This window comes from Lepus europaeus, chromosome 3 (genome assembly GCF_033115175.1).
Source record: "Lepus europaeus isolate LE1 chromosome 3, mLepTim1.pri, whole genome shotgun sequence".
In the NCBI taxonomy this organism is placed as follows: domain Eukaryota; kingdom Metazoa; phylum Chordata; class Mammalia; order Lagomorpha; family Leporidae; genus Lepus; species Lepus europaeus.
The window spans coordinates 120,417,851-120,439,425 of NC_084829.1; the positions used below are offsets into that span (position 1 = coordinate 120,417,851).

Here is a 21,575-nt window from a genome sequence, read left to right on the forward strand (position 1 = left end):
AGGATTGGAAGATGGGTTGGGGGTGAACAGACCACCCGCCACATCTGTTCCTTTTTGAAATGTCTTTCTCATCTCCCCACATTTCCTCTGTTAATTGTCTACACTGAAATTAAGAGGACATTAGATCATCCACTAGGTCACTCACACCCACCTCAAACTTCACACACCTTGGTCAATATGAAACAAGTTGGCACTGGTTACGTTCTTCTCCACCATTATTTACTGCAAAATATACGCATACTTTAATTTTAAGAACTCTTGTGATATTTAAAAATATACCATTTCACAAGATCCCAGATCCTTTGGTGAAGCAAGCACTGAAACCAGCATTTTTATCTGCAAGGGGCGACTCCAAGTAGTGGCACTCAGGTGTCCAATGTTGCTTTGGTTTTTCTCGTCAGCAAAGGCGAACTACAACTTATCTTGACCTCGTTACTCTTCTCTGCTTCTCCACCCCCCCCCCCCACTTGCACCAGCCCCCTCGCCACCTCCCCCTCGCCTTTCCTTCTTCCCTCCCCTTTATTCTAGCCCCTCCTCCTAGTTGAGTCAGTGGCTTGAAACTTTTAAAAGCTCTGTGCTCCAAGTTAGAAAAAAGCTTTTACGAGGTATCAGCACTTTTCTTTCATTAGGGGGAAGGCGTGAGGAAAGTACCAAACAGCAGCAGACTTTTAAACTTTAAATAGACAGGTCGGAGTGCCCGAACTTGCCTGTTCATTTTACTTCGTCCTCCAAGGAGTTCAATCACTTGGCGTGCCTACTTCACTTCTTTTAGGCGAACGAGTAAGTTGAGAAAAAAAAAAAAAACTTTTTATCTATTAGTTTCTTTTTCTACAAGTAGAACTTTTTCTAAAGTTTTGAAATGCGCTAACTGTAGTTGTGTGTATAATATTTTAAATGAGATGAGATCTTGAAAGTGTTTCTATGGTTTTAAACTTAAAATTGAACATACCGGAGTAATATTTTGACTGTTAGAAAAAGTTTCTATTAATAATTCAACAGGTAAAAGTTTCAAATCTTTTGGATTAGAATGAAGAACTTTTAGTTTTCTGGCTATCTGGTACTTTTTAGTCTAATTTTATTTCCTTTTTTTGTAATCAGTAATAGTGTAGGTGCTCTGTAGTCCGTGGGGGGGGGGGGTCTGGGGCTTGGTTTGAGGATTTGATTGAGTAGATCACAAAAATCAAAGTGCAGAATTGCTTAGCTTGCTTCTTGTGGTATTCAGCTGTTTCCTATGGATCTCTACTGATGTCCTATAGCCTTACAAAGCAAACTTGTTTTGTAAGATCTGCTTTGTTAAGACTCTGGCGATTGGACTTCCACGTGGTTCCTTCCTAGAATTCTGCCCCATTAAATAACAAGGTATAAAATTCAGAGTACTCAGAGGCAGATTTAAAAATCAACTGTAAGTAGTTTGTGTTAGCAACCGCTGTGCAAGGATGTAGGGACCCTCAGGGGAGCCAACTTTTGCTCGACCACGCTGGCAGCTGGGGAAATGAAGACCTTGAATAGGTGCAGGAGAGCGGACGTTCAGGAAAGAGACTGCCAGAGTGCCCTCGCCACGTCCTCGCCGAAAACTGGGGGACGGGAAAGAATGGGGAGAAAGAAGGAGCTGCTCCCCAACCCTCTCCACCCCCTTGGCCTGGCGGATCCTCTGAGAACTCTGGAGCAAATGTTTGGGTCGTAGCCGCCAGGTTGTTGGCCACCAGGCAGAGACCACGCTCATGGTGTTTAGGAGGGTTCAATTTTTAAAAAGGCTTTTATTGGTAACACAGTCGGTTAATCTGAGACACGCAGCCATGCCTTTTGGTGCCCCAGTGAGCATTTCTCCGCTCCGTCCGAGAATCCAAAGACGAAAGCAGTTAGTTTAGATTCCTGGCTGTGACCCCGCAGTGCAAGTCTTTGCTTCGGAAGACTCCGAAAAGCAAATAAAAATGAAAGTTTTGCCGAGGCCGGGGGGGCCCGGCGCGGCGCCGGGAGAGCCGCCTCTGCCATCTTCGCAGCCGCGCGTCCCCTCCAGGCCCCTCCGCTGCCTGCGGGGTTTCGGCTGTTTCCGTGCAGCCCTCCGCCGCCGCGCCGAGCGCGGGTTCCAGCTCTGCCGCCAAAGGAGCCGGGGCTGGGGGGCTGGGAGGGCTGGGCTGCGCGCCAAAAGGCCGAGGCGCGAGCGATTGATTTAACTCGGGCTGTGGATGTGATCCCCAGCCTTCTCGCCCTCGCCGGCACTGTCCCCCCCCCCCCCCCGCCCCTTTTCTCTTAAAGCTGGGCGAGGAAACTTGAGTACCTTGGGAGTTCTCGTAATTGCACTTGTAATTCCCCTGGAAGTCGCCGAAACGTCCCCAGAATGGGGCGGGCGGGAGATGGGGGCGGGGAGGGGGCCCAAAAGACCCTTCCTGAAGCGAGGCGGGAACCTGTGACGTTCCTCAAGCAAGTCGGTGCGGGTTTCGAAATGCTGAACTGGAGTTCTTAGCCCACCCAGGCCTTTCAGTGACGCATGTTTGCGGAGCATCTCTGATAAGGCTTATCCAGGAGCCCTCCGTGACCCGCCTCATTCACCCCCGCCCTGGGGGCAGCTGCTGTTTCTCCCTAACTGCCCGCAGCAGGGGGTGGCTTATTTGGCGGTGGGCTTGATATCCTCTGCTTCTGAACTAAGGGAATAATGGCACACTTGAACTCCATCAGAAGTGTCCCCACAAAGCCTCATTTTTACTTGCTTACAAGGAGAGCGCCAAGTAAATTCTGTAGTAATGTGAAGAACATCTCCCCCATCTGACTCCCAGAAGGGAAATAAAACAAGTCTGTGAAATAAAAGCAATACCTTTGGGGAAAGACCATTTGTTCTCGGTAGGCCTAATTGAGAATTGTGCCAGCCCTGGGAAGGAAGTTCTGCTTGGCCGGTGAGTGGGTGCCTTGTGCTTCCCAAAGTCCCAGCGTGGAGGTCACCTGTCCATTCCGGGAAAGGCAGTGGTGCAGGGCTACCTTCTTCCCTGTTGAAATACGCCCCACCTTTTTCTAATACCTTTTGAGGTTTGTCATTCTAGCTGCCCCATCCTCTCAGGTTCTCACCCTTGGCAGTTGTAATTCCTCCAATGCGGACCCTTCACGGGAAACAGGTTCCATAGAGACCGAGGCAAGCATCTTAAAAGTGTTTTTTGGATTTTGAGGATGGCTTTGTTACTTAGATGTTTCTAATTCACGCATAAAGAAGAGTGGAGACCTCACGATCCAGAGCATTCTGTCGCTTCTTTTGTAATATCCAGAGGTGTAGCTTTGGTGTGAACCCTGGTGCCTTTACATACCCAGAGGGAAGGGAATGATAGGAAAGTCACCAGTGATTAATACCTTCTACTCCACCTTTCCTGTTGTTCTGACTTCCCTACAAGATTCTCGGTTGTCTGAATAGATATGTCAAACCTTATCTGCCAGTGCCAGTTCAGCTCTAGAGAGAAAAAGTTAAATATCTAGTGTTTGTCATTAATGCCCATACTCAGTAGATAGTTAAAGCTAAGAAGACAAATCCCCAGACCTTTTCCTCCATGGGCGATCCAAATTCTTGGCATAACTGCCTAAATAATTCTCCACCTTGCTTTAGCTATCTGAATTCAGCTGTGTGTGTACGGACTTTTGCCAAAATTCAAACCATGGTTTCTTTTCCTAGTATTGTTGGCTTTTATAAAATCTCATAAATCTGACATCCTAATTTTGCTAGCTTAGAAAAAAAAGTGTGTTTGTAAATATTCTTCACTGCCATTTTATTGAAGAAAAATTACCAAATTTAAAAAGTAAATGAGCTATCTCAAGACTTTTCAAGAGTAATTGCTGTATATTACTGAGCTCTCACTGAACTTGACAAGCATGGGCTACCTCTTGCCATCATTATTGAAGAAAATAGACTGTTCTTAATACAGTTGGGCCCTAAGGATGTGTGCACATGATTGCAAAATAACAGGGCTGGGGAATATAAAAATAGCCAACTTGGAGGTGGAAGTGAGGACGGACCCGAGACAGAAGAAACACCGAGACGGGGTAGAAATGTAAAGTTACGTAGATCACAGCTGAACATGGCTTTGAGCCTGTGGCTTCTGGCTTAGGGTTTTCCTCTGGCATCCCCAAACTGGCCTTGGCATTTGTGCAGGTGAGAAGTGAAGTGATAGCTGTTGTGTGTGTTGGGGGAAGGGTGGCATGGATTGGCATCATCCTTTTTCTGGATAGGGTCCCTTATTCCTCAACTCCTAACTCATCTTTTTATTGTGAAGAGGCTGGTGCAGGTTGAGGGCTTCATGGGGAGTGGGGAAGACCAGGGAAGGAAAAGATTGCTGGTATTTGTGATCCTCATCCTGCAATCTCCTCCAACCCTGGCAAAAAAAAAACACAAAAAAAAAAAACAAAAAAAAACTAGGTGTTAAGGGGCTCCATGGCATACATTAGACACCTGTGGAAATGGCTGGGGTTCTCATGCATAACAACAGAATCTGAGCAAAGAACCATGAGGCATAATTTAGAACAGATGTTTGCCACATGGAGCACTTTGGCTATAAGATGTTGTTAGGCTAAAGGCTAACTGTCCAGGATAAAGATGTAAAGGTTGGGCATTGTCTGAACCGGGAATATGTTCCATGGCACCTGGTTTGAATCACTTCACTGCCCACATACACACAGGCTATATGTAGATAAAATTAATTGAACTTAGGTTAGTATCATCTGCTGTCCATCCCCATCAGCGTCCTAACCTCCCTCTATGTGTCATTCTTGAAATAAGCCCAATTTGAAACAAGCTGTTTCTTACAGTACTGGTTTCAATACAACAAAATCGTGTGGTAAAGTCAAAGTATCCCAGAACTGGAGGGCAACAGCACAAGTTTCCATGTTATTGTCACTGTTTAACTTAGCCTGGAACATCATAATAGTGAACTGATGCACTTTTGCCGGAATCCCATCATTAGCATCTCCAAAGTTTTAAGAAGCTCTTTACAAAGCCTTTTATCTTAATTCAGCCACCTTCTTGTCTGTTCTAAATGATTTGAAGCAGGTTGCAGCAATTTTGTCACTTGATTGTTTCACAGTATAATAAGATATGTTGATTACTTTCTTACTATAATGATATTTTAATGTTCTTGAAATTTAGGAAGTTTGAGAAATAAAACTAAGGGAATCCTAAGGAGACAGTTGTTTTTTTTTTTTTTTTTAAAGCGAAACCTGGTTCTTTTTTCTTTTTCTTTGCATTGTACAGGCTAAGCACTGAGGCTATAAACAGTAGACAAAACTCATATAGCTCACATTCTAGTCAAGAAAGGTAAAATAGTAATAAGTACATCTCAGGAAGACAAATAAGTAAATCTATACTATGTCAAGTAGAGCTAAGGGCCTTTTTTTTTTTTTTTTTTTTTTTTTAGAAAACAAAAACAGGGCAAGGGGAATAGGAAATGACATGACTAGAGAAAGGATGTTGCTGTTTCATGCTCCATGGTTGTGGAAGTTGGCTAATAAAGTGGTGAGATCCGAAGCAAGTGAGGAAATGAGCCCCGTAGATGGAAGAGATGGAAGAGTGTGTGTTGGTTTTAAAGCAGAGTGAACAGGCTAGTGACGTGAAACCTGAAGAGAGGTGGTGATGGCTGAGCTCAGACCTGCAGTGAGGTCATTATTCTCGATGCATATTGAGGCTAGTACCCACAGTACTTTGTTGATGAATTGAATGTAGGTTGTGTTACCTACGTGCATGTGGGTATTACCAAAAAGAACATTAGGCTCTTGTAAGTATTGCGGAGTAGTCACAACTGAGCTCAGACATTTCTTTCAAGGGGCAGGGGTTCTTTTTTTTCCCCCTCCACTCCACCTGCTCCCCCGGGCCGGGGCAGGGATTCTTACAAATGAAAGTGAGAAGAAAACATTAGGAAGACTTGCATTAGCATTTTGGGCATAAAATGTTTTGGTATATGGGAAATACGGAATTTCTCTTTGCCCAGAAAAAAGAATCCATTGAGTGCCTTCATCAGAAACTTCCATAGGCATTTCCTTATGTATTTTTAGGCTTCTTGATTTTGTTCAGAATCACCTGTTGCACTTGTTTTGAAAAACCACCAAAAAATTCATTTCCCAGATCCTCCACTTAGAAATTGTCTTCCAGACTGGTGAGAGCCAGGAATGTAGTTTTAACAAGTGCTGCCAATTGATTGTGATGTAGTTCAGGAACACAGTAAAAAAAAAAAGTCAGTCTCTCAGACAGGTTGCATTTGGTGCCTGAAGCTTTGAGAACCCAGTCCAGGGAGCAATGGAAAATGTGATCTAATGTGGTACAGAGAAGGCACAAGGAGAGCAGTCCAGCTCCCGTCAAGAATCTGCTCTTGGAGCTGGTGTTTGGTACAGCAGTTAAGAGGCTGCTCAGGACACCCACATCTCCTATCAGAGTACCTGCTTCCAGTCCCAGCTCTACTTCCAATTAATACTTCCTGCCAATGTGCGCCTGGGAGGCAGCAGATAAAGGCTCATATACTTAGATCTCTTGTCACCCACATGAGAGACCCACCTAGATGGAGTTCCTGGCTTCTGGCTTTGGCCTGGACCAGCCCTGGCTGTTATAAGGACCTGGAGAACAAACCAGCAGTTGGAAATTCTGTCTCTGTCTTTCAAATAAAATGAGGGAAGCAAATTTAAACAAAGAATCTGCTCCTTACAAGACTTTACAAAAGTCCTTAATTTAGACCATGGTCTACATATAAAACTCCAATTTGGAAACAGGTTAGGCATGAATTATATGTGATATGATCAGCTGCCTTGGTTTTCTTGTGTACCCAATATGGAATATGACTGTTTTCTGGTGAATGAGACTGCACTATATATAGTCTGTATATGAGTCCATGCCAAGGTTTCTGTAAATATCCTATGCCCTTTTCTTGTAAAAGGGCTTTATTTTTTCTACAAAAACTTGTAAAAATGAAAAATATTAAAGTGGGGTGGAAGATAGAATGAGTTGCTAGAATTTTTGTTCATGGCAGTGATTAAGGTTGCTTTTTGCTGCCTTTTGGGATTCACAAGTTGAGCCATCATGTTGAATACTGTTTGGTCTCTGTGATGGTGGTAATGACAGATGTCTACATGTTAGGATTATAAGGGGTTCAATTAGATAATTTATATCTTATTCAGATGAGAGAGTATATATATAACTCATTAATGCAAATTGTAACTCTGGGTGCTTTCGAAAAAAGACAGCTTATCGTTTTATACTTGTTTTTGTTATTTTTCTCCCAACAATTGCAATATCTGAGCAAAAGCAGATGACACTGGCAAAATATTGTAATTCTTTACAAACAGAATTAGGGCCAATTTACACATCATCACATAGAAACTGTCTATTGATATAGCTCCAAAAATTCTGTTGTGTTTGTTTGACCCTCTTCATTTCCAGTCTAGTGTTTTCTACTAAATTGTAGAGCTGTTTTTTTTTTCTTTTTCATTTACATTCTCTCATAATCAAATTCCATCAAGGCTGAATTACTCCTCACTTCAGCCCTTCTCTTGGCTATTTAACTCTCTTTGTCAGCATTGCCAGCCTTTGTTCTGATTTAACTGCTCTTTTCCTACTTCAGTTTCCCTTTCTAACTTGTCAGTTCAGAATCTAAAATGGCCCTTCCTGAAAGTAGAAGGGAAGCTCTTTTTAATTGACATGTAATTGTAGGAGGCTCTCTTGGATGACCACTGGGAGGGCATTATTTCTGGGGCCTACTCATCTACCTCCACTCTTTTTATAGCATTCTTTGGCTCCAGTGCTAGGTCAACCATCTCTTCTTTGTTCCATTCAGGGAATCCCAGGTCAGGTTTCCATTTAATTTTTTTCATGGCCTCTCTCTATATCCAAGAGATGCAGTCACTATATAGAAATGTAATGTTGCACGGGAAAAGATTCCCCCTTCTTCCTGGCTCCATTTAGTTCATACTAGGAGAATATGGCTCAGAGATCAGTATCAGATGAGAAGTTCCTTTATACAGGGTACCTCGCAGTTTGTGGAGGGGTCGGTGTTAAGCATCCTGCATCATATATCGGAGTGCCTATGTTCAATACCCACCTCTAGCTCCCTGATTCTAGCTTCCAGTTAATGCAGATCTTGGGCAGCAATAGTGATGGCTCAAGGAGCTAATGGGAGACCTGGGTTGAGTTCCTGGTTTCAGGGCCCCCTGGCATGAAATTAAACACATGTTTCAATTCTATTTTTGAAGTTCCTTCATATATATCAGAAGACTACCTAATCTCACTTTTAGTTATACTATTTAAAAAATCTGTTGCTAAAGTCTTGAAAAGTCTGCTTGTTTCTAATTACTAAAATTTTGACTGTTTCATCATTCCTAAACCCTCCAATTACTACTGTTTGCTAAAAATTTAGCCTGTATTGTCTATGCCTGTCACCATCATGTTACTCAGTTCTTCCTGACTTCCAGTCTTTGCTAAGATTGTATACATCAAAGTTGGAAACAGTCTGGCTTTATCACAGCTTTATTATGTTAAAAATCAGTGTGATGTATTAGAAAGCCTTAGCAATGGGGATTGCAAATCTTTTTGTCTCTGCCAATACCTGAACAGTTTCTATATCCTTAGAACCCAATTTTTTTCTCCAGGGAAATGAATGACTGGCAATTAGTAGCATAAATTGAACTACATAACTTTTGAGATCTCTGTAAGTTCTACAGACAAAAGTCTTTTTCTCATTCCCAATAATAAGGAAGTCCTAGGCTTAAGATATCTAGCAATTGAAACAGAAATCAAGATGAATGCTTAAACTGGGAGCCCAAGTCCCTATGTGAGATTTATTTATTTTTATTTTTTCAAAAGGCAGAGAGGGAAACCTTTCATCTGCCAGTTCACTCTCCATGTACCTGCAGATTTCTCAGGCTATAGGTAGTATTGAAACAAAGTGAATGTTTTATTTGAAACATGATGCACATTTAGTCCTTGTAGAAGGTGGCTTATGAATAACTAATATGGAGTAGGCACAAATATTTCAAAGTAACATTAGTAATACTGTTTCATATACAAGTATCACAGTTTGGAAAGTGAGATTGTGTGTGTGTGTGTGCACATGCTATTCTTATACCTGGGTGTTCTTGCATACCTCTGCTTTGAATAACACATCAGCATTTTGCCTAGGCATGCATCCAGTCATGGGCCTACCAGGCAAGAGCTGTCCTCATTTATCAAACAAATAAAATAAGCAGAGGCACTTAGCACAGACGGCTTCTCAAGTCACATGGCAAGGCAGTGGTTGAGCAAGCAATACATCTCCACAGGTTAAGATTAGATTCACTTTGCCACATTTGCTGCTTCTGAGGCTTAATTTGTCTTTTATAAAAGAATATGCTAGCTCTTCATGGGGAGAAAAATGAGACAGGAAGAGAGTGCTAGAAAGATGAAACTGATATTTCGACTATCATCCGAAAAAAGACTATCTTAAACTAATAATTTGTAATCAGTGATCATTTAATTGTCTTTTTGTTTCTTTTCAGGTGGTGCCTAGGCAACATGGGTGACTGGAGTGCCTTAGGCAAGCTCCTGGACAAAGTCCAAGCCTACTCCACTGCTGGGGGAAAGGTGTGGCTGTCAGTCCTATTCATTTTCCGAATCTTGCTCCTGGGGACAGCAGTTGAGTCAGCTTGGGGTGATGAGCAGTCTGCTTTTCGTTGTAATACTCAGCAACCTGGTTGTGAAAATGTCTGCTACGACAAGTCCTTCCCAATCTCCCACGTGCGCTTCTGGGTCTTGCAGATCATATTTGTGTCTGTACCCACACTCTTGTACTTGGCTCATGTGTTCTATGTGATGAGAAAGGAAGAGAAACTGAACAAGAAAGAGGAGGAACTCAAAGTTGCCCAAACTGATGGTGTCAACGTGGAGATGCACCTGAAGCAGATTGAGATAAAGAAGTTCAAGTATGGTATTGAAGAACATGGGAAGGTGAAAATGCGAGGGGGCTTGCTGCGAACCTACATCATCAGTATCCTCTTCAAGTCTGTCTTCGAGGTGGCCTTCTTGCTGATCCAATGGTACATCTATGGATTCAGCCTGAGTGCCGTTTACACCTGCAAAAGAGATCCCTGCCCACATCAGGTGGACTGCTTCCTCTCTCGCCCCACTGAAAAAACCATCTTCATTATCTTCATGCTGGTGGTGTCGTTGGTGTCTCTTGCCTTGAATATCATTGAACTCTTCTATGTCTTCTTCAAGGGCGTTAAGGATCGTGTGAAGGGAAAGAGTGATCCTTACCATGCCACCACTGGCCCGCTGAGCCCCTCCAAAGACTGTGGATCTCCAAAATATGCTTATTTCAATGGCTGCTCTTCACCAACTGCTCCCCTCTCACCCATGTCTCCTCCCGGGTACAAGCTGGTCACTGGTGACAGAAACAATTCTTCTTGCCGCAATTACAACAAGCAAGCAAGTGAGCAAAACTGGGCTAATTACAGCGCAGAACAAAACCGAATGGGGCAGGCAGGAAGTACCATCTCCAACTCCCATGCACAGCCTTTTGATTTCCCGGATGATAACCAGAATTCTAAAAAACTTGCTGCTGGACATGAACTACAGCCACTAGCCATTGTGGACCAGCGACCTTCAAGCAGAGCCAGCAGTCGTGCCAGCAGCAGACCTCGGCCCGACGACCTGGAGATCTAGATGCAGGCTTGAGCATCAAGACTCCACACAATTGTGGAGAAGAAAAAAGGTGCTGTAGAAAGTGCACCTTAGGTGTTAATTTTGTTCCAGTGGAGGTGGTACTCAACAGCCTTCGTTTTGAGGCTTAGGCAACAAACATAAAGACAGTAGAATTCTTAGGTTCATGGGGGGTGTCTGTGATAGGAGGGTGGAAAGGGAGGGAATCGGGGTGGGGTACATGTCGGTATTTAATCTAGCGGATTGAAAGAACTTAAAATTCTAAGTAAGAGTTGCATTAGGTGATAATAGTAAGGGCTTTTTCTCCCCCACACACCCCTTAGAATGGTTCTGTGTATGTGAGAGTGGGTGATAACTGTGGCTAAAGATTTTGCTTTGTTTTACCAAGAAACCGAAATAACTTTAGCAAGGATTAAATTCTTCCTGAACATCTGACTTCCTTTGGACAAGGAAAAGACAGGATTATCTTTACGTCCCTGCTAAGACATTCCATTGTAAAAGTTTGCACTTTGAAGGTAAGCTTTCTAGGCCTGACCCTCCAGGTGTCAACAGACTTTTGCTACTATATTTTTTTATTCTTGGTATCAATCAAAATTTCAGACAAGGCCCACAGAAAGATTTTTCCATGCATTTGCAATGCATTTGCATCTCAGCCAGTTCTGTGCATTAAATTTAACATCCACTTTCATCATATCATTACCATCACTTATTTTCATCATTCCTCAACTACTATTCACATTCATTTAATGGTTTCTGTAAACATTTTTAAACCAGTTGGGAAGTCACTAAAGTGTTGGTTTTTTTTTTTTTTTTAGTTAGTCAGGGAAGCAAGCCATGCTCAATATTTAACAGTCACTTGTACGTGTGTGTGTGTGTAAGAGTGTGTTTTATTTGTCATGTATTGGTACAAGCAGATTCAGTATAAACTCACAAACACAGATTTGAAAATAATGCACACACAGTGTTCAAATTTGAACTTTTCTCATGGATTTTGAGGTGTGGGCCAACATGGTGTTTACATTATATAATTTCTGCTGTGCAAGTAAAGCACATTTTTTTCCCCTAAAGTGTTTTCCCCCCTGTGTATCCTATTATGGATACTGATTTTGTTAATTATGATTCTTCTTCTTTTTTTCTCTATTTTTAGAATATAGCAGTGATGCTATTACTGAAATGAATGATTTACTTTTTCTGAAATGTAATCATTGATGCTTGAATGATAGAATTTTAGTACTGTAAACAGGCTTTAGTCATTAATGTGAGAGACTTAGAAGAAATGCTTAGAGTGAACTATTAAGTGTGCCTAAATGAATTTTGCAGTAACTGGTATTTTTGGTTTTGTTCTACTTAATACACATTAATTCAGAACTTGTAGCCTACTATATGAGTTTGACAGTCTATGGGAGTGACCAGCAACTTTGATGTTTGCACTAAGATTTTATTCAGAATGCAAAGGAGGTTGAAAGAGGTTTCAGTAGTACACATGTAACTAATTTATTTGAACTGTATGCTAAAGATATCTACCAGTTTCTACAAATGTCTTTAAAAGTCATCATAGATGATTGGTGAAAATGTTGAGAATCATACTTTTGTTGCACATCAGCTACATAAACAGTTTTGTACAATGAAAAAATACTAATTTGTTTGACATTCCATGTTAAACTACTGTCATGTTCAGCTTCATTGCATGTAATGCAGTCCTGGTCCATCATCAGATCATGTATTCTGGAGAGTGTTCTTTATTCAATAAAGTTTTAATTTAGTATAAAATAGCTTCTATAAGCTGTGTTTTTTAAAGCATGCTTTGTTGCGTCTATTTGAAATTATCAAAGACATTTCCTTTGATTATGAAGAACTGGACAAAATTCACATTTTCCTGGGATCTTAAAAAGGGCAATATTTATCATTTGCTATGTTTAGTGCATCATCTTAATATTTATTCAATTAATAAGATAAAATATACAAAAGTGTTAAGTCTGGAATACAACTTTAATGAGATGAGAGTTTAAAATAGGGCAGTATTGAGTAATAAGTGGATTATACATGAAAGAAGTAAGTATGAAAATGTTAGGATACTGAAATTTTAAGATCAATGGAGCCTCCTGGAAATAAAAGTATAAACAACAATAGAGTCGGTTTGAGTATAGTTATGCTGAGTGATAAAGGAGGAGCTAAACCTTAGTTATTTTATTACAAGACATGAAGATACAAAAACCAAGATTTTAAAAGCTTAACACCCAAAGAAAAATCAACCAGTCAAAGGGTGTAGAACAATTCTGGTCAGCTGACAATAGTGATTGAATATCCTTTATCTAAAATGCTTGGAATTAGGAGAAGAGTTCAGAATTTTGTGTTTTTGAATATTTGTATGTTCATAATGAGATGTCTTAGGGATGGGGTGCAAGTTCAACATGAAATTCATTTGTTTAGTACACACACTTAACTTGAAACTAATTTTATTCAATACTTTTGGTGTGCCTGTCTTGTAACTACACCCATTAAAGGGGTCAGGCACAGAATTTTCTACTTGTGGGAACTTGAGTGCACTGATTCTGAGATTTTGGGGCATTTTACATATTGGATTGAAGAGGGTGAAGGGAGGGCATATGTTTGTAGCATTTAAGACGCTATTGCAGACACACTCTATTTCCTGGTACCTGGATTTAAGTCCTGGCTCTTCACATTTCCAGCGTACTGTTAAATGCTCATCCTGGGAGTCAACAGGTGGATGAGTAAAGTACTTGGGTGCCTGCTACCCCTGTGGGAGATACAAATAAGTTCTCAGCTCTCAGAACTGAGAACTATTGAACATAAGTGGAGATTGAAGCTGTCTAGGAGATGCCTTTCCCCATCAATTAAATGTTTAAAACATTGAGGACCCAAGCTTTCTATTTTAGAAAATTTATTTGAAAGGCAGAGTTACAGAGAGGAGAGACAGGTCTTTCGTGAACTAATTCACTTCCCAAATAGCTGCAACAGCCAGGAGCCTGGAATTTCATCTGGGTCTCCCACATAGGTGGTGGGTCCCCTGGGCATTTGGGCCATCATCTGATATTCTCCCAAGTGCATTAGTAGGAAGCTGCCTTGGAAATGGAGCTGCTAGGCCTCTATCCTGTGCTCATATGGCATGCCAGCCCCATGGAGAAAAAATTTCCAACTTGTATTTGAAGGAGGGAGATAAATAGTCATGTAGGTCATCCTTAACATTTCCCAACTTTTAGGCTTTTCACTATTTTGAAATATTACATCTGAGGCCGGCACTGTGGCGCAGTAGTTTAAGTCTCCGCCTATGGTGCCTGCACCCGACATGGGCGCCGGTTTTAATTCTGGCTGCTCCTCTTCTAATCCAGCTCTCAGCTAAGCCTGGGAAAGCAGTAGAAGATGGTCCAAGCCAAGTACTTGGGCTCCTGCACCCATGTGGGAGACCTGGAAGAAGCTCCTGGCTCCTGGTTTCAGATCCGTACTGCTCTGGCTGTGGTGGCCATCTGGGGAGTGAACCAGCAGACGGAAGACCTTTCTGTTTCCCTCTCACTGTAACTACCTCTCAAATAAAAAATAAAATCTAAAAAAAAAAAAAAAAAAAAAAAAAGGAAATATTACATCTACATCATATATATATTATACATTTTATAAATGTATACAGTTTAAGAAACTACAGAGGTCTATGAAATCAGAAATGAAACCTTTTAAGCACAACAGAGAAATCCTAATTCATAGAGGAAGCCACTGTTAAGAGTTTCAGACATCAACCATCCATCAAGCACTTTGTTAAGTAGTTCCTGCCCTATGAAGCTTACAATGTGAATCCTTCCAGAAGTTTTAAAAATTAGGTTCCACATTTTTCATTTAACTGGGTTGAAAAATTATGACAAATTTAAGCAGTTTCACCCAAAAATAATTACTAGAAATGCATTTTTTGCATAAAATTTCATGTTTAAAAAATCCGGGTCTCCCATGTGCATGGCAGGTACCTAGGCACATGAGAGATCATCTGGTGCCTTCCAGGTTGTGCACTGGTAGAAAGTTGGATTGGAAGCAGAGACTGGACTCCATCCCAGGCACTGATAAGGTATGCAGGCATACCAGGTGGCAGCTTAACCTGCTACACCACAATGCCTTCACCAGGAAGTTGTATTTTTTTTTTTTTAATGAGGAAGTTACTTCAAATTTTTACCTATTTGTTTGAAAGACAAAGAAACAGAAAGAGCTCCAAACTGCCTCTTACCCTACAAAGGCAAGAGTCAAGGCCAACTGGGAACTCAATCCAGATCTCCAGGAGATGCCTGCAGGGGCCCACCTGCTGCCTCCCAAGATGCACATTAGTGAGGAGCTGGAATGGAGAGCAGAGCTGGCACCAGAACGTGAATCCAAGGACTTTTTTCTTTTTTTAAAGATTTATTTATTTACTTGAAAGAAATACACATAGAGAGAAGGAGAGGCAGAGGTCTTCCATCTGCTGGTTCACTCTCCAGTTGGCTGCAACAGTCGTAGCTATGCTAGTCCAAAGCCAGGAAGCCAGGAACTTCTTCCTGGTCTCCCACGCGGGTGCAGGGGCCCAAGGACTTGGGCCATCTTCTACTGCTTTCCCAGGCCATAGCAGAGAGCTGGATCGGAAGTGGAGTAGCCGGGACTAGAACCGGTGCCCACAGGGGAGACTGGCACTGCAGGTGATGGCCCCACCCGCTATGCCACAGCAACTGCTCTGAACTAAGGGACTTTGAAATGAGATGTGGGTTTCCCAAGTTGTGCCTTAAGCACTTGAGTTAGATACCAGCCCTAGAAATTCTTAAGCAAGACCTCCGCCTTTATATGAAATTCCCCAGCTTTTTGGGAGAGGTTATACATGGATTTTGTATCATTGTTTTGATTCTGAGTTTTATTAACGAATTTTTCTATGTATTTTCTAAAGTGGCAGAATTGGTTAATGTTTTTAGATATTGGAAAGAAGCCCAGTGCCTTTTTTTTTTTTTTTTTTTTTTTTTTTTGCCTTCTCACCCTAACCCCCATACATTTTTATTACACCTCCGAGACAGGAGCTACTCATTCAATGTATTTTGTGAAAATTGCTGAACCTCTCGACCTGCCCAGGGGTGAGAGTTCCTTCCCCGCCCACACAGTGTCCCTTCTAAAAATTCCAAACTTCAAATTTCAACATGTCAAAACATCTGTGCTTTGTACTCACAGGGAGAGGAAAATAACCAAGTTTGGGGTCTTATTAAAGTCTTAAAGTGAGTTCTCTCTATAAACAGTGCACCGACAGTGTAGAAACATGTTTATAATCTTTACTGGCTCCAAGATTCTGTTTCTACCTTTCCTTGGTTGGGCAAATATAGCCGAGCCCTTTGCATGTCAGAATTTGCAGCTGGCAATTTTCAGAACTCAAGAGGAGGCATGGAACAAGACAGAAGCAATGCTTCAAGAAGACTCTACAAGTATTGTGTAGAAAAGAGAGCTAATTTGGAGAAATTTTCACATTTGTTTCCTGGTCTTCAAAAGTGTTGAAATTTTAAGGCAGATCCTTTCTTGTGACCTCCAGATGTTTCTTTCAAATGACCAAATGCTTATTCGGGATATGACACATAGCATAATTTCAATGCCCACACACTTTTCTGTGAATACAAAAACAGCCTCAAGAGGCAGTCACTTTGAAGGCAAACCCTAGATGTGAGTCTTACTGAATGAAGAAATGAGTTCTTTTTCCTTTAAACAAAGTGGAGCTGGTTCTGGCTTTTGTGCTAGCATTTCTTATCAGTCAGTTACTCTCTATAAAACTGTTCGTCAGAATTAGTAGAGACAGTAAATTGGGCTTCAGTTGCTATGGTAGCAGAAACCATAAGGGTTGTTTTATTTTAAAAGTAAATAAAGAGAAGTGTAAGATTGCTTTCTGCTTTAAAAACTCACATCAGAGTTACACATTTAAGATATTTATTAATCCTGAACACAGATAATTTAGGAATTTTTCTTGACTCAAGTTTAAATTAAAGTCTAAATTGTGAGAAAATGACTCCAACTGAGATGTACTCACATAACTACTAGGTAAGGCTAAGAACTTGAGATATGCTGAAACAGGACTTGAAGACTCAAGTCCACCTAGTGTCCCAGAGTTCTAATTGGCTACTGCCTTTGAAGATTTGGTATTGTGGCTGAAGTTCAAGTTTTCCTCAACTCAGAGCAACTGAAATGAAATTGAATTTAATGGGCCATTCTATATAAAGATTTATTCAACGACACTACCAAAGCATTGGTTAAAGGCACTGATTGTGACAATTTTCTGGAGTTTGGCCAAGCTTGTCAATGATTCCCTTTTTGGGGGCAGATAATTTGAAAGTCTTTAGGGGGAACCACCTGACATTCATGAGTTTCAAATTTCAGTGAGACTACAGTAATTTGGAGACAAAATGTAACTATTTCCAGCATCCTGTCATATCTAATCCAATGTTAGGTTAAAAGCACAACAGAGATTTGTCTGTTATATTATATGCCCTATTTTTAAAATATCTTGTAATTTTATAATTTATAATTTTAAAATTAAAAATGACAGCAGATACAAGAAATTACCACATAATTTAGGATAGTCCTTTCAGCTCAGAGATTTCAATCATATTTCTTCTCCATTTTCATATTTTCTTAGTTCTTTCTTTAAAAAAAAAAAGGCTTTTTTGAAAGTCAGAATTATAGAGAAAGGGAGACACAGAGAGAGATCATCCAACCTCTGCTTCACTCTCCAAATGGCCACAATGGCTAGGGCCCGGCCAGGCCAAAGCCAGAAGCCAGGAGCTTTTTCCAAGTCTCCTATGTGGGTGGCAGGAACCCAAGCACTTGGGCCATCCTCTGCCACTTTCCCAGGCCAGTAGCAGGGAGCTGGATCGGAAATGGAGCAGCCTAGATACAAACCACCGGCGCCCCAATGGGACACAGGCATTGCAGGCAGCGGCTTTGCAAGTTAAGCCACAACGCTGGCCTCGTCTTAAGTTTCTTCTGTCCAGCTTATCACTAGAATTTTCTGATTCACAGCATGGCAGGTCAAAAGTATATACTTTGCTCTTAGATTTTGTTCTTTACTGAAGTTTCAATTCTGTAACCTGTTTCCTACCCAGAATCTATAATTGAAGTTAAAATGGATTAAATGATATAAGGCTTTTATTGTTTTATTGAGTTTCTCTCTTTCTTTTTTTCTTTATTGGTTAAGTTTTTTTTTTTTTTTTTTTGGACAGGCAGAGTGGATAGTGAGAGAGAGAGACAGAGAGAAAGGTCTTCCTTTTGCCGTTGGTTCACCCTCTAATGGCCGCCGAGGCCAGCACGCTGCGGCCGGCGCACCACCCTGATCCGAAGGCAGGAGCCAGGTGCTTCTCCTGGTCTCCCATGGGGTGCAGGGCCCAAGCACTTGGGCCATCCTCCACTGCACTCCCGGGCCACAGCAGAGAGCTGGCCTGGAAGAGGGGCAACTGGGACAGAATCCGGTGCCCCGACCGGGACTAGAACCCGGTGTGCCGGCGCCGCAAGGCGTAGGGTTAGCCTATTGAGCCGCAGCGCTGGCCTATTGGTTAAGTTTTGTTTGCTAACTTGTGGTATCAAATACTTCTGTTTGTCATGTATACCTTGACACCTTACATCTTACTCCCCCAAATATTTACCTTTTAACAAAGAAGTTCCAAGTTAAATATTGCAGTACTGACTCTGGAATAATGTAGCAGATGTTTAACCTGTGTAATTAAAGAGTGTCACTGGGAACCATTAAAAAATTTGTTTAATTTTCATCTTCACGCAGGTCCTCACTTGTCTAGAGGACTTTTAGTACTTTATAATTAAAGAGCATAAGTACAGTAGGTGATGGTTATCTAAAAACTCCAAACATAGCAAATGTGGGAATGAAGGTGCCTCTTGGCATTTGACCAGTGATTTTTAGTCAGCATTACAGTCAGACTCTGGCTCTAAACTGATGATTCTATGTGATAATTAGCTGTTATGTGTGAGAAAAAAAGAGCTAGAGAAGCTGTAATGTATTACGAGTAACAGAATAGAGAAAAATTTCAGCGTAGAAATCCTCATATAAAAGTACTCTAAACGGGCAGGAAAAAAACCCATGCTAATAGAAAAGAGTGTAATTAGTCGCTAGTTAAGACATCAGAGGAATTTGCTGTTTCATTTCTTTTTTGGTTTACAAGCAATGTGTTTGCTTTGGAAAAAATTACTGAAAGAAAAAATGTACTCTTTCAATTTGTCATGAATCTAATGCATCGCTAAGCATGTGGCTTGTGGTAACAAAGATAACTTGGTGATCCGTTCAGGTATTTAGTCAGCATTTCATCCTTCATTTAAAAAATATCTTTAACAACTGTCTCAATTTGTGACTAAATATAAGGTGACCTTTAAAAAGCAGGCAGTGTTTTAAAGGCCACATTACGTTAAAGCTGCAAATGCTTACAAGAATTAGAAACATGAATGCCTTAAGATTTTTCCAAAAATCCCAGAACTTCTGGGGAATTTCCAACACTTGTAGAACATAAACTCCATTGCGTCTTGAAAAGTGCTCATAAAAGTGATCAATAAAAAAAGTGCTCTGTGTTGAAATTATATTTTAAGCAAAAAATAAGGTAAGTAAAATTAAATGAGAAATTTGCAAGACATGGGGGTCTGAAATAATTCATGCTATATTTAATAAGATTGTTTTGTGTTCATCTGTGTACATTACATGCTTTTTAAATGTTGCTTTAAACAAATCTTATGTCCTTTCTTGTTATTTTTAGTATTCCCCTCAAACCATAAATGCAACCATATGTCAATGCAAAGCTATATTGACAATTTGAACTTGGTATTCTTCTATTTTTATCATCCATTTCCACTTATAGCAAATAACATGTATTTTTCATCAGTGACCTGATTTTGCATATTTTTAATTGTTTTGTGGGATAAAGGTTTGAGCATTAGAACACTTTTCCTCTCTCTCATTTCAATACTCATAATATCAAACATGAACTTGTTGAAAGTCTGCCTATCTATGTATCTATCTATCATTTACCTATCTATGTATCTATCTATCATTTACCATTCCAGGGATATTTTGAAGCTAGCAGAAGCACAGGTTAGCAGAAACTGATTACTTGAGGAAGTGCATGTCTTTTATTTGCAGTGTGATCTTGAGTAAGATACATAATCTTTGAGCCTCAGTCCCTCAGGTATAAACAAAAATAAAATCTCATTCCTACGAGGTTGTTGTGACAATTAAATGAGGGATGAGTAACGCATCCAGGACCTGTAATGTGTCCTTGATAAACGGGAGGCATTAACTAATGGATACAACTTCTCTAGAGAGAAATGAGCAGAGGGGAAAGAAGTGCTGCCAGGAAAAAAATCTAGCAGTCAAGTCTGAACATCAAAACATTACCAGGTGTTTTCTAATTCTACAAGAATTTTGATAAATAAAACAAGGATATTTCAACTTATGAAATATCACAAGGCCATTAGAAAACAACGTTTAGTGTCTCAGACTACCCTAAATGCAGTACAAGAGGGCTAGAAAATAACTGTAAATATGAAAAGGAAACTAGGTGAGAAACATTTTAAATATACTAATTCCTATTGTAGATGGCACAGACAGTAAGTGACCTTCAGAACTCCAAGATTTGATGAATAAAAATCCACCTGTAAGAATAAGGATAAGAATGTGTCCTCAATTTAAAGCAACGAGAAAGAGTACTTTTTAAAGTTTATTTATTTAAAAAGCAGAGCGAAAGAGAGAGAGAGAGAGAGAGAGAGAACTTTCACCTGCCTGCAACAGCCTGGACAGGAGCAGACAGAAACCAGGAGCCAATATCTCTATTCTGGTGTCCCACATGGGTAGCAGGGTCCCAAGTACTTGAGTCATCATCTGTTACCACCCAGAGCATGCAGAAGCACGAAGCTGAGCTGGGAGTAGAGCATCTGAGACTCAACTGGCGCTCTGATGTGGGATGCAGGCATCCCAAACAGGCAGCTTCACCCACTGTACTGCAAGGCACACCCCTAGAAGGAGTATTAATAACACATCAAGGAAAAGAACAGGAAAAGGAGGCATAATGGATTTCATTTAGAAATCTTAATGGCTCCCTTTGTGTTTGTTGAAATAATGACTGCAATACTTCAGTAGGCCTCAGAAATGTTATAGGAGCTGGCTCAGAGCTCTTTTGCAGCCTCATCCATCTTCACGTCTCTCTGAGCTGTGCCTGTTCTAGATGTTTTCCAGTAATTGCAACTGTCTTCCCATCTGGGATCCCCACACAAATGGCTCTCTGTGGCCCAAACTTCTTCACTTTCACATAGCTAACTCCTACTCATCCTTCAGTTCTCAGCTAAAATCTCTCCTCCTCTTGGAACCTTCCTCTGTTTCTCTGGGCTACCTGCTTTATACTCCAAGGGCATCTTGCTTTTTTTTTTTTTTTTTTTTTTTGTCACTACATGAATTATTCAATGTTCTTCATGTTCCTAGTATGCCATTGTTGGGGCTCAGAAGACAATATCCTAAGCCTCAAAGTATGTTGCTTTTGAACTACAGAAGCAACCTCAAGATTTCACTGACTTTTCTCATCCCAAAAACCCTGCCCAGCAGTCTCTCCCTTAGCCGTATTTCTCTCCCAGCAAGCAAGAAGGACCTTCCTCTGAAAAGTCCTTCCTAAAAGGAAGGCAACTATAAAATTGCATTAACTAGGGAAGATTAACCACCAGAGAAAGAAGACACTAAAAGTCTCCAGGCCCAAGATGGTTCCTCCTGCCCCATGACAGACTTTTTTTCTATCCTCCTGTTCTCTGTAGGGCAACTCAGAAAGATTATCTGGCAGAATTTCTCCACATATGGTTATAACCTTTGTTCCTTGGGCATTTCTCTTCATCAAGTCCATCCCTATCCAAACCTCTATTCCTCTCAGTAGTTTGGGAAGTTGTTTAAGCCCCA

General features: G+C 40.9%; 1 protein-coding gene across 1 annotated transcript; it reads left to right on the forward strand.

Moving 5' to 3' along the window:
• The first annotated feature begins 558 nt into the window (after positions 1 to 558).
• GJA1 (gap junction protein alpha 1) lies at positions 559 to 12,411 on the forward strand. Its single transcript, XM_062186702.1, has 2 exons — positions 559 to 780; positions 9,487 to 12,411. The coding sequence occupies exon 2, from the start codon at positions 9,503 to 9,505 to the stop codon at positions 10,649 to 10,651; it is 1,149 nt and encodes a 382-aa protein (XP_062042686.1). The 5' UTR covers positions 559 to 780; positions 9,487 to 9,502; the 3' UTR covers positions 10,652 to 12,411.
• Positions 12,412 to 21,575: the final 9,164 nt, after the last annotated feature.

Excerpts from the sequence above, each read along its gene's own strand:
- GJA1 (XM_062186702.1), top strand. The coding sequence starts at position 9,503 with ATGGGTGACTGGAGTGCCTTAGGCAAGCTCCTGGACAAAGTCCAAGCC.